This window comes from Vombatus ursinus, unplaced genomic scaffold, assembly GCF_900497805.2.
Source record: "Vombatus ursinus unplaced genomic scaffold, bare-nosed wombat genome assembly UNPS02014770.1, whole genome shotgun sequence".
NCBI classification, from domain to species: domain Eukaryota; kingdom Metazoa; phylum Chordata; class Mammalia; order Diprotodontia; family Vombatidae; genus Vombatus; species Vombatus ursinus.
The window spans coordinates 10,761,941-10,777,777 of record NW_020954548.1 but is presented as its reverse complement, the minus strand read 5'-3'; the positions used below and the strand labels follow the sequence as shown (position 1 = coordinate 10,777,777).

At 36.1% G+C, this 15,837-nt stretch overlaps 1 protein-coding gene across 2 annotated transcripts in view; it reads left to right on the top strand.

Annotated features, from left to right (window-relative positions):
* The window catches only part of ADAMTSL1 (ADAMTS like 1), a 397,281-nt gene that overhangs the window by 201,143 nt on the left and 180,301 nt on the right, over nt 1-15,837 (top strand). Inside the window, exons 10-13 of one of the 2 annotated variants that reach the window (XM_027862671.1) lie at nt 628-678; nt 5,823-6,027; nt 8,360-8,507; nt 12,589-12,673. In XM_027862671.1, coding sequence (XP_027718472.1) covers nt 628-678; nt 5,823-6,027; nt 8,360-8,507; nt 12,589-12,673 — 489 coding nt within the window. The remainder of the gene's footprint in view (nt 1-627; nt 679-5,822; nt 6,028-8,359; nt 8,508-12,588; nt 12,674-15,837) is intronic. The other variant, XM_027862672.1, reaches the window with a different exon arrangement.

Genomic DNA, 15,837 nt, shown 5'->3' with positions numbered 1-15,837 from the left:
TATCTATCTATCTATCTATCTATCTATCTATCTATCTATCTATCTATACTCAAAGGCTCATTACACAGGAGATATGTATTGGACCTATGTTTTCATTAGTTTAGGGAAATCTTGGGTGAGGAAACTCTATCAATGCAAGTTGGCTCCTTTTCTACAACTTAAAATCTTAAGAGAATTTTGTGGGGTAATCAAAGGTTATAATGGTGTGATTTCTTGATGAGCACCTAGAAAAGGCACTGATGATGTTGTTGATGATGATGACCCAACATAATGTAAAATTTATTTAAATTAGAGAAAGTATTAAAGTTTATTGTCATATTTAACAAAGAGGGGAATGTTTGGGTGTTAGAACCCTTTCCCATGGAATTTTCTTCATGAATCAGAAAACTAGTCTCATGAAATAGCGTTCTTCCAAACAATATCTTGCCCATTCTTAAACACGTACTAGCCATAAAGATATGAAACCCTTCTAAGTATTGTTTTCAAAATCCTAAACTGAATTTGTAGAACATGTTATCAATGTTGTTTTGCAATTATGTAAAAAAATGTTGTATAATGTAATCATTTAGTGTTTATTTTATTGTGTGTACCTTCTACTCAGAGGGTTGGCATTATTGTTCCTAACAGTGACGGCTACAAGCAGATCATGCCCTATGACCTCTACCATCCCCTTCCTCGGTATGTAAATCAATAATCCTGATACTAGAGTTAGTTATCTGATGTTCTAACTTTATTTTTTGGCATAGCAACTCCGTTTTTCCTGTAAAAATAAAATGGTAAATGCCATATTTCCCACTCCCTTCTGAGATCTCCCATTGAATAATATTGGCATGACCAGACTCTAACCTTATCATTTTAAAAAACCATGTAAAGATAGGTTAGCATTACATTGAAGCTGACATAGTAATTCAGTGATTGGATACACTGTGTGGGTTTATATTCAGTCTTTCTGGACTTCTCTTTGTCTTCTCTGCTTCCCCTGCAACAGAACCCCGGTCATTAAAATACTCCTCCAAAATGTCAAACAGACACTACCACAAGTATCTTTGTAGACCCATGAATGTGGAATTCCAGATGTTGCATTAGTATGCATGTGAATTTCTAAAATCATTTTCATTTTAGAAGAAATTAGCAATTAGGAAAGAAAACCAAACTGCATGATTTCTTTCATATCCTTGTTATTCAGAACAGCCATTTAGGCTTTTTTTTAAAATAGTATAAAATCCCATGTAAATGCCACTTCACGTTTTATAAGTATAATATTTTTATAAGCTGTAAAAATAATGAAAAAGTACAGTGGGAACATTCTAAAATGATTGTCCTCTTTATAAATCCATTCATAATAAAGTGGGGTAGGGGGAGAGCCAAATAATAGTCCATTGAATAAATGTGTTGTGATACCAGAAGCAGGCAGAAGTCTCACAATTTGTGAGACTTTGGAATTTGTGCTTTTGTAATTTGATTTGAAGTAATCACAGAGAAATTACTTTTGTGCTTGATCCCAATGGTCTCCTTTCCCTTTGTGAGACTAAATCTGGGATACCCTGCCCAGTACAGTTGCATTCTACAGCCAGTAAAATTTAAACTCCTTGAGGGAAGGGACTGTTTTTCACTCTGCTTTCCTATTCCCAGTGCCTAGTGTAGTATCTTGAACATAGAAAATACCTAATAAATGCTTATTTGATTGACTTGGCAATTAACATAGCCATTGGGTAATCTATACTACGCATAATGAAAGGGTTGGACCAAATCCAAACTGTGAACACACAGTCAGAACAAATCACTCTAATTTGCTGAAATTCAAATGAAATGGAACCCTGTTGTTGTTCTACATAAAACCAACCAACGTTATGGGCTTATTTTTGCTTTTGTTTTGTTGTTGTTATTGTTGGGAGGCAGGGTGAAATCCAGTGAAATACTTTGAAACAGGACCAAACTGGCATATTCTAGCAAATAGAAACTAAGGTAGGATACCAGAATATTCTCTGAACTCCACTAGTATTTCATTTGGTCTAAGTTCCTATCACTAATAATAACAACATACCAGGTTCACATTGCTTTAGCTCTTTAAATTACAGATCACAATACGATATCAATAATGTGCACATCTAAATTTAAAATGGAGCCTGAATTATGTGTCAGGCTTTGGGAAATACTTTTGTATTATCTCAGCTCTGTCACCTGTGTGACCTTTGGCATAAATCATTTAACTTCTCTGGGTCTTTATTTCCTCACTTATAAAATGAAAGCTTTGGACCAGGTAATCTCTATGATGGGTCCTCTTTGAAAACAAAGGACAGACAAACAAGATCTCATCTACTTCTAAATTTAAAAACCTCTGCTTTTGTTGTCATGGTTGCCCTGGTATTATTCGAAATGTATGTACTCTCTGGGTTAAGTTTTTTTTTTTTTCTGGAATAATCGATGCCCATTTTATGTAATTAATATATTAACAGTTAGAGGATTCCCCTTAATGTACATGTATTATAAAAATTAGGTGATTAGTTTTGTTTGCAACATGTAGGAATTTGTTCTATTGTTTTATGGGCACACAAACAATTCTGTCTCTAACACAACAGGGAAATATTGGCAAATTAACATATGTTTATTATGCTTATGTATCAGTTAGCAAGCTAGTTGTCAATCTGGACATGCCATCTCAGTAAACGAAAATTATGTATGTTAGATATATGTTTCAATTTCGCAAGAAAAAGCTAAAGTAATGAAAATTTTAACATGATAACAACTTTGGCCAAGGGAAAAGGCCTTAAACAAATGAATGACTTCTGAATCAGAAGGATTTACAATAGTAAAATTCATTCACTTTCTAATTGCTCTTCCTTTACTCTGAACGTTAGTCTTGCTTCAGTAACTGGCTATCACATACATAGAGATATGCACACACTCACATAAACATACACATAGATACATATGTAAGATCTAAGAACACACCACAGTGCTGCATATAAATTTGCAATTAATCATATAAAACATTTCTACAACCCAGTTGAGAATTTTGAGTTCTTATAGAAATTATTATTTATGACTAAGATAGTGATAGAGACTAGACCAGTGAGTTTATTGGTTTATCCTAAACAGTCCAGCACTCCCTCTGAAATTGAAAATCTTAGAAGTCTGCCTTTGGGGTTACATGATTTGCCCAGGATCACACAGCCAGTACATGTCAAAGGCACAACTTGAATTCAAGTCTTCCTGGCTTCAAGGCCAGTTCTCTATCCACTATACCCCACTCCCTTTAAGAAATAAAATTTAAATATGTAGCACATTATAAATTCCTAGGCCAGTTATCTTTTAGGACAGTGTTTTATGAAATACTTATTAATGCTCTAATCGCCCCCCCCCCTTTTCTATTAATGTTTTAAGTAGCCCTGGGTGAATACTCACAACCACTGTTGTATAGGCTGTCCTTCTGAAAGGGAGCTACCCACATATTACTGCAGAATTGACCGTAAGTCTATTACTCTTAGCAGGAAACTCACATGTATCCATTTTACAGAGAGAAACAAAAGTTTCTTTTGTTGTAATCATGCTATACATTACTGGAAGTATTGATATAAAACCAACTTCAGAAGTTTCTTTCTGCCATCTGACTTGTAGAGCCAGAGCCATTGCTCTTTCCTACATTCAACCAACATTTACTAAACACTGTGCTCTGAAGTTGAGAAAGGAGTACAGCATCTTTCTGACTTCTTAGAAATACGTTTGAGGAGAATTAGGCTTTTATTTAAGCAATTACTTCCCTCTGTAGCAAACTAATAATCCCCCAAAACTGAATATATCAGGTGTAAGCTTACTAAAGCTTAAAACTACACTAAGATATTTGGGACATCCAATATATTCAAAGCAGATTCCTATGTCTTTGTAGCATTGAGTCCAGTGTGAGTATAAACATGTATATATGTATTCAACACACTTCTCTAGACTATATATCTGAGACCAGTTTTTGTTAACCAACAGGGAAATGCCTTCCATAGCTGTATCATTCCAAGGAAGAATGATATCTGAATTGGTCTCCCCTGATATAGAGCAACTTTCCACAGAGATACTTTGCTTCTCTGGAAGGGACCAGCGATCAATTCTCCTAGGAGCTAAACTGCAGCCCTGCTCTCCTCATTATGATACTTTCTTATGTACCTCCTGGGGAAGTGTGCATAGGAAAATATTGTATTTGGCAGCATATCCTAGCTGCTGGCAGTAGGGATAGTGATTGTTGCCTAGAGTTGAGCAGTACAGAGAGAGTGGAGGAGGGCCTGTCTTCTCTGTAAATGGGGAAATAGACATTTTTCCCTTTTGTGCAAAAAAGAGAATCAAGCTTGTTATCTTGAATATGACATACTATCTATAAACAAGATTCTATGAAACATTGGAATAAATGCTTCCAAGCTATATTTCTATTTGTATAGTATCCTTGACTTTTATAAGTCAAGTACATTAACTTCTTGACATTTCATTTTTTCCTCCAGCCAAATGTCATTCCCTCATAAACATAATAGAAACTTAAGTTCTTTGCCAGCCTCCCAACCACCAGAGCACTACACACAAACAAATAAGTATGTAATCATTTGACTTTGTGGTTCCTTCCTTCAGCAATTCTGAAGCTAGTCTGTGAAAGGAGAAAAGAATTGCTTTTGGAAAATTTAAGCAAAGTGTTCCCTCTCCCTCACAGAATTCTCCAGTGCAGAAGTAAATCAAATTCTCTTAAAAGTAATATTGGACAATGTTACTTTCTATCTCATTTAGCCTAATGTACAGATCCCTATGTTGAAAATTATAGGGGCCCAAAAACCATACAAGCCAACTTTTCCAATCAGAATCAAACCTAGTTGCGATGCTATACATGCATTTATCAGAACAGAAGTCATGAATCAGTTAACATCTATCAGTAACTAAGAAATTGGCATATGATGACTGTGTTCCTATGTTTGCTCTTAATCTAGTGATACGTTTGCATAGCTAATAGCTTCTGTAGTCATTAGGGTTATTGGAACATCAGTATAGTAGTAAGCTTGGCAAAGAGCTAAACTGCATGCTTGTGACTATTCTTTTATTCCCAAGGTTAGTTATATGGATAGGATAAGAAGATATTCCATTTTGCCCTTTTGATCATCTAAGAGCCGCTAATGAAAAAAAGCAATCATAATGTAAATAAGCAAAGCACTGGGTTAGAATAAAAATATCAACCCAGGTACAGTCTACCATATTGGTTCAAATTTAGACCATGGCCCTAAAATAAGATCTCTTTGAAAATAAATAAATACTAAAAAAATATATAATTGGTTATAAGCCAAACTTTTCTTTTGTTTTGTAAAAATAAGATGGGGTATCTATTTTGGGGTCAATGAAGTGCTAGTTTGCAAATTCTTAATGAATATTAACTTGAGTCAGTGGCTTTAGCCATGACATCAATTCCTCCCCCTTCACTGGCATACTTTGTGTACTTTTATGCTCATGAACTGGGCTGTGATAAAGATCCAGAAGCCTACCTCTTGCCTTGTTTCATACCAGTCTATAGAGATGGTGTGAAAGAGCCAGAGATCTCTTTTTTTTTTTTCTTTTCAAGTTAGTTCCTTTGTGTGCAGAGCGGGATGTGTAAAAAATAAAAAATAATAAAAAAAAAAAACCTTTGCTAGGTGAATTTCCTCACCACATTTAATGTAACAGATAGGTTTTTGACTCTTGTGCCCCAAATCTCTTGGAACTTTACTAATCAAAGGAAAATTAGGTTGTGGAAGGGAGGGAGTTCTCAAAAGATTAATGGAAGACTGTATCCCTTTAACAACTATTGCCTTCTTCCTATATAGATGGGAAAGCACACCATGGACAGCCTGCTCCTCCTCCTGTGGAGGTGGTATCCAGAGTCGGACGGTTTCCTGTGTAGAAGAAGACATCCAGGGGCATGTCAGTTCAGTGGAAGAATGGAAATGCATGTACACTCCTAAGATGCCTATTGTACAGCCCTGCAACATTTTTGACTGTCCTAAGTGGCTGGCACAAGAGTGGTCTCCGGTAACTGTGCCTTCTTTCTTTGTGTGTTTAGGAGAGTAAGCCCATTCTTCAGTCTTTTTATCACCACCCTGCCTGGCAATCTAATTTGTCCATCATTGTCCTCTTTGGCTGAGTTTACCTAGTGTTCTACAAGCCTACTGCCATGGCAGGGGATGGGGATTGGGGGGAACTGGAGAATAGGAGAAGGTCACCATTCTCCAACTTAGTATGTTTGTAGATTGAGAATAAAGCTGAATCATTTTCCTACTTCATGTTTTCCTACTTCTGCTCCAAAGTCACTTCATGTGCTGAAGAAACAGTTCAACGTGCCTCCAAGTAATGCCAGTGGCCATTGAACTAGCTGTCAGAAAAACATAAGATCTTGGAACTCACCAGGACCTTGGAGGTTACCAAGTCTGACCCCTTCATTTTGCAGATAAGGAAGTGGACCAACAAGAGTTAAGTGACTTGATCAAAGCCATATAGCTAGTCAGGATTAGAACCTAAGCCCTGCTGATGACTAAGCTAGCATTCTCTCCATGACATCATGCTGAACTCCATGACACTCAGGTTATATGCAGTGTAAGTTCAGTGGCTAACATTTAGATTCTGGCTCTATGAAAACAGATGATCTATAAACCCAGAGATCAAGTTGATCAGCCATGATGCACTTCTGTTTCTTCTTATCATAGAACCATGTAATATAGATTTGTGATCAGAGATGAGAGACATCATTTGTTAATTTGTTCTTTCATTCACTTTTGGTCTGCTCCCATACACATCAGTCCAGCTTCAGAGGTACAGGCAGTGCCTATCCTGACTCCTGGGCTCTTGACTGAAAGATTTCTTCATCAGCTCTTTCTTTTGGCACCATCACTAAAACTGACTGTGTTGTAACATAAATCAATCATGGGAAAAGGCAGAAACTAACCTAACAACCAGTATTTTCTGTGATTTAGACATCAATCAACAATCATTTATTAAGCATTTAGTATGTACTTGGCACTGTGCTGAGCACTGAGATTACAAAGAAGAAAAAAAAAGCAATCGCTGCCCACAAGGAGCTCACATTTTAATGGGGAGACAGTATGTCCATAAATAGATAATTTAACAAACATGCATGAGGTAATCTTACAGGTGAAAGCATTTGTAGCTAGGAAAGGTCTCCTGCTGAAGATGGTGCTTGATCAATCTTGAAGGAAGCCAGTGGAAGTAAGGAGGGAAAGCACTCCAAGTGTTAACTGCAAAATAACTAAAAAGAAAAACTCAGGAATACAATTAAAAACTGGGCAGATACTCTACAATTTTTGTTGTAATTTCATGATACCAAATATGGTACTTTGCACTTAAGTAGATACTTAGTGAATGTTGACTAAGAGAATATAAGTTTTTTTTAGGGTAAACCAGCTATTTTTTATGGAAAAGTCAGGGTCATAGCTGGTTGGCCAAATTAAACTCAAATACTAAAATGCAGACAAGAGAAACACAAAAGGAAATAACTAGTTTGTTACTGGTAATCTGAGACTAGCCCAGTGGAAACAGCGCGGATTCTGAAGTTGGAGGAAATAGGTTTAAATCATGACTCCATTGCTTATCATCGATGTGACGTTAGGCAAATCACTTAACCTACCCGAGCCTCATTTTCCTCTTCTTTAAAATGCAAGGGTTGAACTAGATGGCCTAGGAGGTCCAGATCTATGACCCTGTGACAGCAATAAAACAGGAAATAGGACAATTAAGTCAATATCAAGAATGGTCCTGTCTAGTAGATTGGAAACAAACAGAATTTCAGGCTAGATAATTCAAATTTATACTTCTGGCCCTTATATGAATTGCTCATCCAACATTTCCCCCTTTGAAATTGGATTTTATTAATATTCATATCTTTATCAGATTGGCTTCTGGACTTGTGGTGGTGGAGACTCAAAGACTGGGGGTGATTAAATTGTCAGCACTTTCTCTAACAAAGTAAACGACAATTTTACAACTGCTATCATACAATACAATTCTACTTAACAAATATTCATTAAGCACTCAATATGTTTGAGATCCCATGCTAGGCACTACATGGGATAGAGAGATGCACAACATGTAAACCTGCTCCTATGGGCTTACAATCCAGTAAAAGAGATGATACAACACAACTGATAATCTTGGGGGGAGGGGAAGGATAAAAATCAATAGCCTGTATTTGCAGTATTTAGTGGGAAAAAATATTCTACTTTATTTAAATAAGGCTTTGCTGTCTCTCCCTCTCTCCTCCCTCCACATTTTCCTCCCTTCCTCCTCTTTCTTTCTCCTCTCTCTTTCTCTTCTTCCCTCTCTTTCTCTTCTTCCCTCTCTCTCTTTCTAGTGTACTGTGACGTGTGGACAAGGGCTCAGATACCGAGTAGTACTCTGTATTGATCATCGAGGAATGCATACAGGTGGTTGCAGCCCTAAAACAAAGCCCCACATAAAAGAAGAATGCATCATACCGACTCCCTGCTATAAACCTAAAGGTAAGATGACAGGTGGCCCATTATGAAGCTGTTAATTGCTTTCTTGTCCTAGACCTGCTTTGATCTCCTTGGAATTTTTTAAAGTATCTTATTTTAAAGTGTTCTTGTCCCCTAGTAACTGTGCTTTATGTTTTAAAGCTGCATTGGGTAGACTTGTTATATGTGTGTGCACATATCACAAATAAGTGTGGAATCCATTAAACTGACCTTTTTTAATTAAACTATAAATAAAGACAGAGAGAGAGCCTAACCAATCATAAAGCTTTTTGAATGCCATTGTTGAAAAGTATCATAGGATTTATCTACTTATGATCCATTTAAAAATAGCTCAAACACTATGGAATAATTCATACATTTAACAACCCTTTCTTGCTGTTAAAAACAAAGAGAAAAATTGCACCCAGTTTCTGGAGCACAGGACACATTTTTAATAAGCTTAAATATGTCTTACTGTCAAAATATAAATCTTTCCATATTGATATGCAATTTTTAAAATATCAAATATATTTTCATATATTAAGACAATTTTGAACATCTATATAATCAAAATGTTAAGATCTCAATCAAGAACTGTAAATAAAACAATTTTTTTTACTAGAAATTGCAAATACTTTGTTTTAAGTTCATAAAAAGCTCACTGATATTTCAATTTAAAAAAAATTAAATTCTAAACTTAATAAAAACACAGTCAAACATCTCCATACATAAAGCAGAATAAAAAAAGGGGGGGATGGTTACAGGAGAAACAATCTCAATTAGTTTTTTATAGTGTTTAGAAATGAGTGTACTATTGTTACTAGAACAAAGAAGGACAGAGATTTCAGCTGCAAGGGTGAGAAGGCAACAGCTACAGCCAGTAGACCAGAGCAGGGCACCTCCTCTCTTCTATGCTGAAGTTAAACACAGAATATAAGATCTGAAAGGGACAGGACTCTTCCTCCCCTACCCCTCACCCCTTGCTTGTTTTGATAGGTCAGTTCATTATATTGCTCTTGCAAAATGCTTTGTCCTGAAACGATTTTATGTTGATGAATCTCTCACAAGGTTGGCAACATTACTTTTGGATTCTTTCTCTTCCATGTGGATCTGGCAGTCAGAGGTTATAGGACCCTTCCATGTATATACTGACTCATTTTCCCAGAATGGGATAACTAGATCATATACTCTGTATATGACATTATATTTATTTTTATATATGTATATATATTTTTAAAAACTCATTTACCAGACACAAGATAAAAGTTCTACTTATTGAAAACTCTTCTTTAAAAAAATACTGACTCTCACATCCCATCTAATTTTTAAAACTGCTTTTTAAATTTATTTATCTCTACATTGTCAATCAATTAAGTTTTTACTCCTTACCACAAACTATGATGTCTTGGGCAAAAGTGAATGTCATTACAAGTTCTAAACTATGATTAAAAAAAGAAATCATTGAAGAGAATGGCAGTAATCAATTATTACAAATGGTTACTCACAGAAAGGAAAAAGCTATTGGTCATATACAAAGTGAAGCTTCATGGGCTATTGCTAGTAGTTTTTTATTTTGTTTTATTTGTCTGTTTAATGGAAAGAGAAGCTTGGGCCTTTACCTAAAATAGGGTCCCTCTTTAGTTTTAATTTGTCTTGCTGGAAATGCATAGAATGTCAGCAAAACTCCTCTTTGTGGAGATATACCATATTGTTAGCTTTCAAATCATGGCAGTCCATTCTGGATTGAGCAGCTCAATATTTTTCATTGACTTTACTTTTAAGATAATTAAACAGTATACATGTATAAAGGGCAAGTGATGATATCCTTAATTTAAAATAGCAATATGTTTGCTAGTTCTTTCTTTAGCAAGCCACTTCAGAGAATGAAAAGTAGTTTGTGGTTAACTATCTGAGAATGAAATCTAGTTTTTCACAGTTAAGTAGAAAGATCTGGCTTGCTAAACATCATTAAAATGCCGTATAATTCTACAGTGTGTGTGTGTGTGTGTGTGTGTGTGTGTATGAATATGAGCATATTTCTTTCATCTTTGTAATTATATGCTCTAAAATGGTGAGAGAGCTTCTCTGGTTTATGTTATAAAAGCAGATTCACTCATAAATGACACCAATAAATATGTCAAAATAGGAATCTTGGCAGCCATTTTTGTGAAGGCTAGGAAGCATATTCTAAATTGGTGGGCTAATGTGGGAGAAATAGTGGAACAAAGCAAATGGTTGATTATGGCTTATTTTCTAACTTCCAGATTGTTTTGCAAATGGTACCTGTATGAGTAAGATACATTCATGGTGGGCATAATCCCATCATTGTGGGTATTCTCTCCATCACGTACAGATCACAACCTAGCCACATCTTATCCTATGATCCCATGATCCTCCTTAGAAAATATACCCAGTGAATCCAAAGTCTTCCCCTAGGTCTTTTAACATTTTGGGAGTACCACTGGAGCACTTGGACTATCCACTGTTATCTCATGCTACATAGTTTCTTTGTTCATGTATTACCTTAATTTCATTCCATTTCTTGTGAATATCATTGCTGAGAATTACAGCATATAGCCAGATATTCCAAGCAATATGTTATAAGTTCAGATTACCAGATTTTTTTCCATCTTAAGAAACAGTGCAGACCATATTTAGCTAAAAGGAGTTGTGCTGTGAGAAATGTTGAACTATATCAGAGCCACATTGTAAATTCTTGTATTTTGTGCTAATTTTTAAAAGGTAGTATTGTTCTATCTTTTTTCAAGGATGAAATATAAAGGGGGCAGTTAGGTGGCACAGTGGCTAAAGCTCTGGCCTTGGAGTCAGGAGGACCTGAGTTCAAATCAGGCCTCAGACACATGACACTAGCTGTGTGATCCTGGGCAAGTCACTTAACCCTGATTGCCTCACCAAAAAAAAAAAAAGAAGAAGACTGAAAGATAAAGTGGCTGCTCATTAGACTCAGAGTTGATAATTCTAAGATAGAGACTTAAAAAACATTAATAAGAGGCTTCCCTTTCCCCCCATCATAAAAACCTACATGCTATATACGTAGCTACCAATAGCGCTAACATTACAAAGCTTTGTTTTTGTTTGGTTCCCTATTTCTTGAGGTGTATATCAGCCATTATCAAGACTTAGTCCAAGCTTACATATAGAAATCAAAGGGTCATACTTGAGGACCTAGAGGGCCAAAGGCCACAGGTTCCCATTCCTGCTCTAGAATTTCCATAAGAAAAAGGCATTAATTCATTTATATAAGGCCTTTATTAAAATTACAAATGTCCGAATCAGATATGCATGTTCAGACAGTTTTCAGGTTAACATACAATTATCGGAGGTATTTATTCTATCATTCTTTATATGTTCTGTTCTCTATTTCTTTATGCATAACCATTATCCCATCTCTCTTAAAGTCCAATGTGGAGAGCCAAGCAGAGTCAAGAAATGGGCATGGGAAATGTCAAGGCCATGGGCACTAGCCATCCACCACTGACAATTATTGGGAACAGTTAGTTGGATGACATCGATATTTGTGTCCAGTTTTTAATTCTCCATTACTAAATTTTAAATTCCTTGAGAAAAACAACATGTCTTACTTTTCTAACACCCAGAGCCCTTGCCACTTATCCCAGCATATAACAGGCACTCAATAGGTGCTTTTTTTTATTTGAAATTAACTACATAAAACCTTTCCAGAAAACGATACTTAAAAGCTTTCCTGTGTAACTCAGTATGGAACCTATCTTCTTGGTGTTGTAATTTTCCCCTTGTTTCTATTGCTCGAGCTCAACAATGAACTTTTTATGATGTACGACACAGGGCATAAAATGTTCTTTGTTCATCAGAATACAGAAAGCCTTTCTCTCGGGATACAGTTTCTAGTTGTAGGATTCTAATGATATGAGTTCAATTCAAATAAAAGAACCAGGAAATTAATAAGTCAACTATTAGTTATTAGCACATAATCAACAGACAAAACATCTCTTTACAAACATACAGCCCACAGAGACAGACAAGCTTAGAGAGAAAACAGATTTCTCTGGAACCCAAACTTAGTTCTGAGCTCATCTTTTTTCATGTCTATGCATATGCTTTTCAGAGAAACTTCCTGTGGAAGCCAAGCTGCCATGGCATAAGCAAGCCCAAGAGCTGGAAGAAGGAGCCGTGGTGTCAGAAGAGCCCTCGTAAGTTTTGAGAGTACACATTGTTTTTCTTTTCAAACCATTTAATTAAAAAAGAAAGTGCCTCCCTGGTCTCAGCTTTCACAGGTTCTAAGTTTCAAACTAAGTGTAAACATCTTAAGATTGATGAAATATGGTTTTGTGGTTCCCCAAAGATATGCCAATTATATTTTTTCACAACCTGTGCTTGCTCCTAGAAAGTTTTTCAACATTGTCCAGAGAAGGAAAAGTGGAGATTGTGCCATCTTCCCTCGTCAGCCTTGTAGGCTATTTTTCTTTCTTCCCTCCTTAAGGGTTGTCCTCTAACAAAAGAGAACCAAATCTACTCCCTTTGATGATATAAAATTTTGTAGATGAGAAGGCTGGAGAGTTCGTCCCATCTCCCAACTTTTCAATGTGGCTGTATAGGAAACGCAAATGCATCCAGGATCTGTCATTTTGTAAGCACAGGAAACTTCCCTTTGTTTCTCTTCTTCTCCCCGATGCAGATCACAGCCTATCTACTACACAGTAGATGAGGCCAAGGTAGTGACTTGAGGTACATAGAGGTTAGGTAATTTGACTGTGCTTGCAGAGTTAACAAGTATTGCAAGTGAGATTTGAACCCAAGTCTCTATAACTCCAAGCCCAGTACTCTATCCATTATTACATACTGCAGAGACCATAGAGTCGAAGGAAATAGAAATAAGTTAAGGAGAAGCAAAATAAGTGTATTAGCTCTCCTTTCTTCTGCCTAATAGAGGTGGGTATCCTAATGGAGAAGGAGAGCCATGCTCCAATTCAATTAATGACTGTTTCATCGTGGCTTTGACTGTGATCTTGTAACTGAGTGGTGACAGACAGCTCCATTTTAACAAAAAGTAGTCTCAACAAGAGAGACAGTGTAGCTTGTTGGATAGATCTGGCCTTGGCATCAGAAAGATCCAGGTTTAAGACTTTCCTCTGACATATACCATGTGACTCTGGGCTAGTCACTTAACCTCTTATTGCCCCCAAGTAACACTCAAAGATTCTAAGTTCCACAACAGTTGTCAGTCTGCATTGTTAGAAGAAATTGGTTCCCTAGGATTTCTCTGTAACATGAATCCCAGGTCCATTTGAAAAAAAAAAATCTCAGTCAATGACGTACAGGTCTTCATTTATGCTGCCAGCCATCTCCCATAAAGAGAAGTAAGCAAATGCATTAAATAGATCGGTGTAAATCCAACAACACAACTAGAAAAAGGACTCAAAGTACTCACTCTAATATTGGTAAGATGAAAGTCATCTCCAGATGGGAAGGTTAGCACATTATCAATAAATAGCAACCATGTCCAAAATCATCTCTGCATAAGTAGTTTTTAGTATGTAAAATGTCTTTCAAAATAAGCATTGTTTTCTTATGAACCTGTGGATTAAATTTCCCTTGAGTCATGATGTTTTGAAAGTTCTTTTTTCTTTTTGCTATTGAAAACTAAAGTATATAATTCTGCAATTCAGAATTTTCTTGAACTTATTCTCTTTGAAAATGAGTTTTCTAGGGCACAGAATAAGTTCTCTGTTTTCAAATTGAAAAGGGAAAAGAAGCAAGAGAAAAGATCCCCCAAAATACATTTTTCAAATGCATGTATGTGTGTATATATACATATATGTATATATCTTTCCATATATACACACATACATACACACACATGGGGCCCTCTAAAAAGTCAGTACATTTTTAAACTTATTAGAGTTTTAATAGAGAAAACTCTGTGTGGTAGGTCTGAACCTGAGATTTCATCAGTGTTGTGAATTCTGGTTTCAAAACTTCTTCTACCACTCAGGATAGCAACACACTTGAAAGTTATTGTCTAAGAAAGTCTCCCAGGAGTTGAATAACCACCCAGCAATATGTGCCAGAGGCAGGATTTGAACCCAAACACTCCAAGGATGCCACTCTGTCCACTGTACCATGCTGTCTTGCACAGCTCTGAGTTGAAGAACTAGATGGTTAGCAAGGGCATACTGTATAGAGGACTGACTAGGATCAGAAAGTCTTGACTTAAGATTTTAGGGCCACCGTTAATTTTCCAAGGATCTAAGTTGGTAATTCTATAAGTCTCTGAATTGGAGACAAGTTGTTGCTCTGCTTTGCTTTCCTCATCAGGACGTCCCCAATCCCAATAAACTAGCATATTTATGTGTTCACACTTACACGTAATATCCCAGTACAGGTTTAGATAGTGACCAAATAAATTGTAGTCAGTCACTCGGTTCTCCCCATAGGTCACATTTCTGGCTCAAGACAACATCAAGAAAGATTTCAGTTATTTGTATTTTCTGAAAAGAAGTACTCGTTATTTGTTCTTTAATTTAAAAGATACTTACTCCACCTTCCTCTACTTCTATAGAAAAATAAGCAACAACGTATAACATTAAGGGAAGGGCAGTTAGACAGATTTAAGATTATGATACAGCCTTAACAGCGTCATTTTAAGGTTCAAACTTAGGGCTTTCTCCAACAAGAACCTGGCTCAAACAACCTAATCTGCTCCTTAGTTTTTGTTTTGGGGTTTGTTTGTTTGTTTTTTTCCAAGGGATAGTAACTATTTTAATACACTGAGGTCCCCTTTAGGACACAGAAAGATGTCATATAAACAAAACAGTTTACTCCATACTTATGTAAAGCTTGGGCTAAATCTAAAACCAGAAGGGCATTATTTTGCTAAAAATCAACCATACTGCTGTCTTTCATGTATTCTATATTTTGTCAGTTGTCTTCTATCATAATCCCATATCTATTGCTATGTTTTGACTGGCTTTAAGTAACAACAGAGTATAGCAGAAATTAATTTAAACATCTTTCATCGATAATTAAATATCTTTCCCATAATTAAATGCCCATGAAATTGAAGGTGCAAGCATAGTTTAATACCTACAGAAACATTATGGATACTCTAGTTCAGGGTATTTTTTAAGTCGCTTTGTCCACTAAAAGTCTGATTGAGATGCATTATGTTTAGCTTTCATCTTAATAAAATCCCCAAAGCAGTTAAACACATAGTTCCAGCCCTTGAAACTGCAGCCACGTATTAGACTAATAAATTTTACTCTTAGTTTAATGGAATTGCCATCTTGGCATGATTAATCGGAATTGAAGTAGATGGTTATCAGAGCACTGGGGCAGTGCAAAGGAAATGGACACT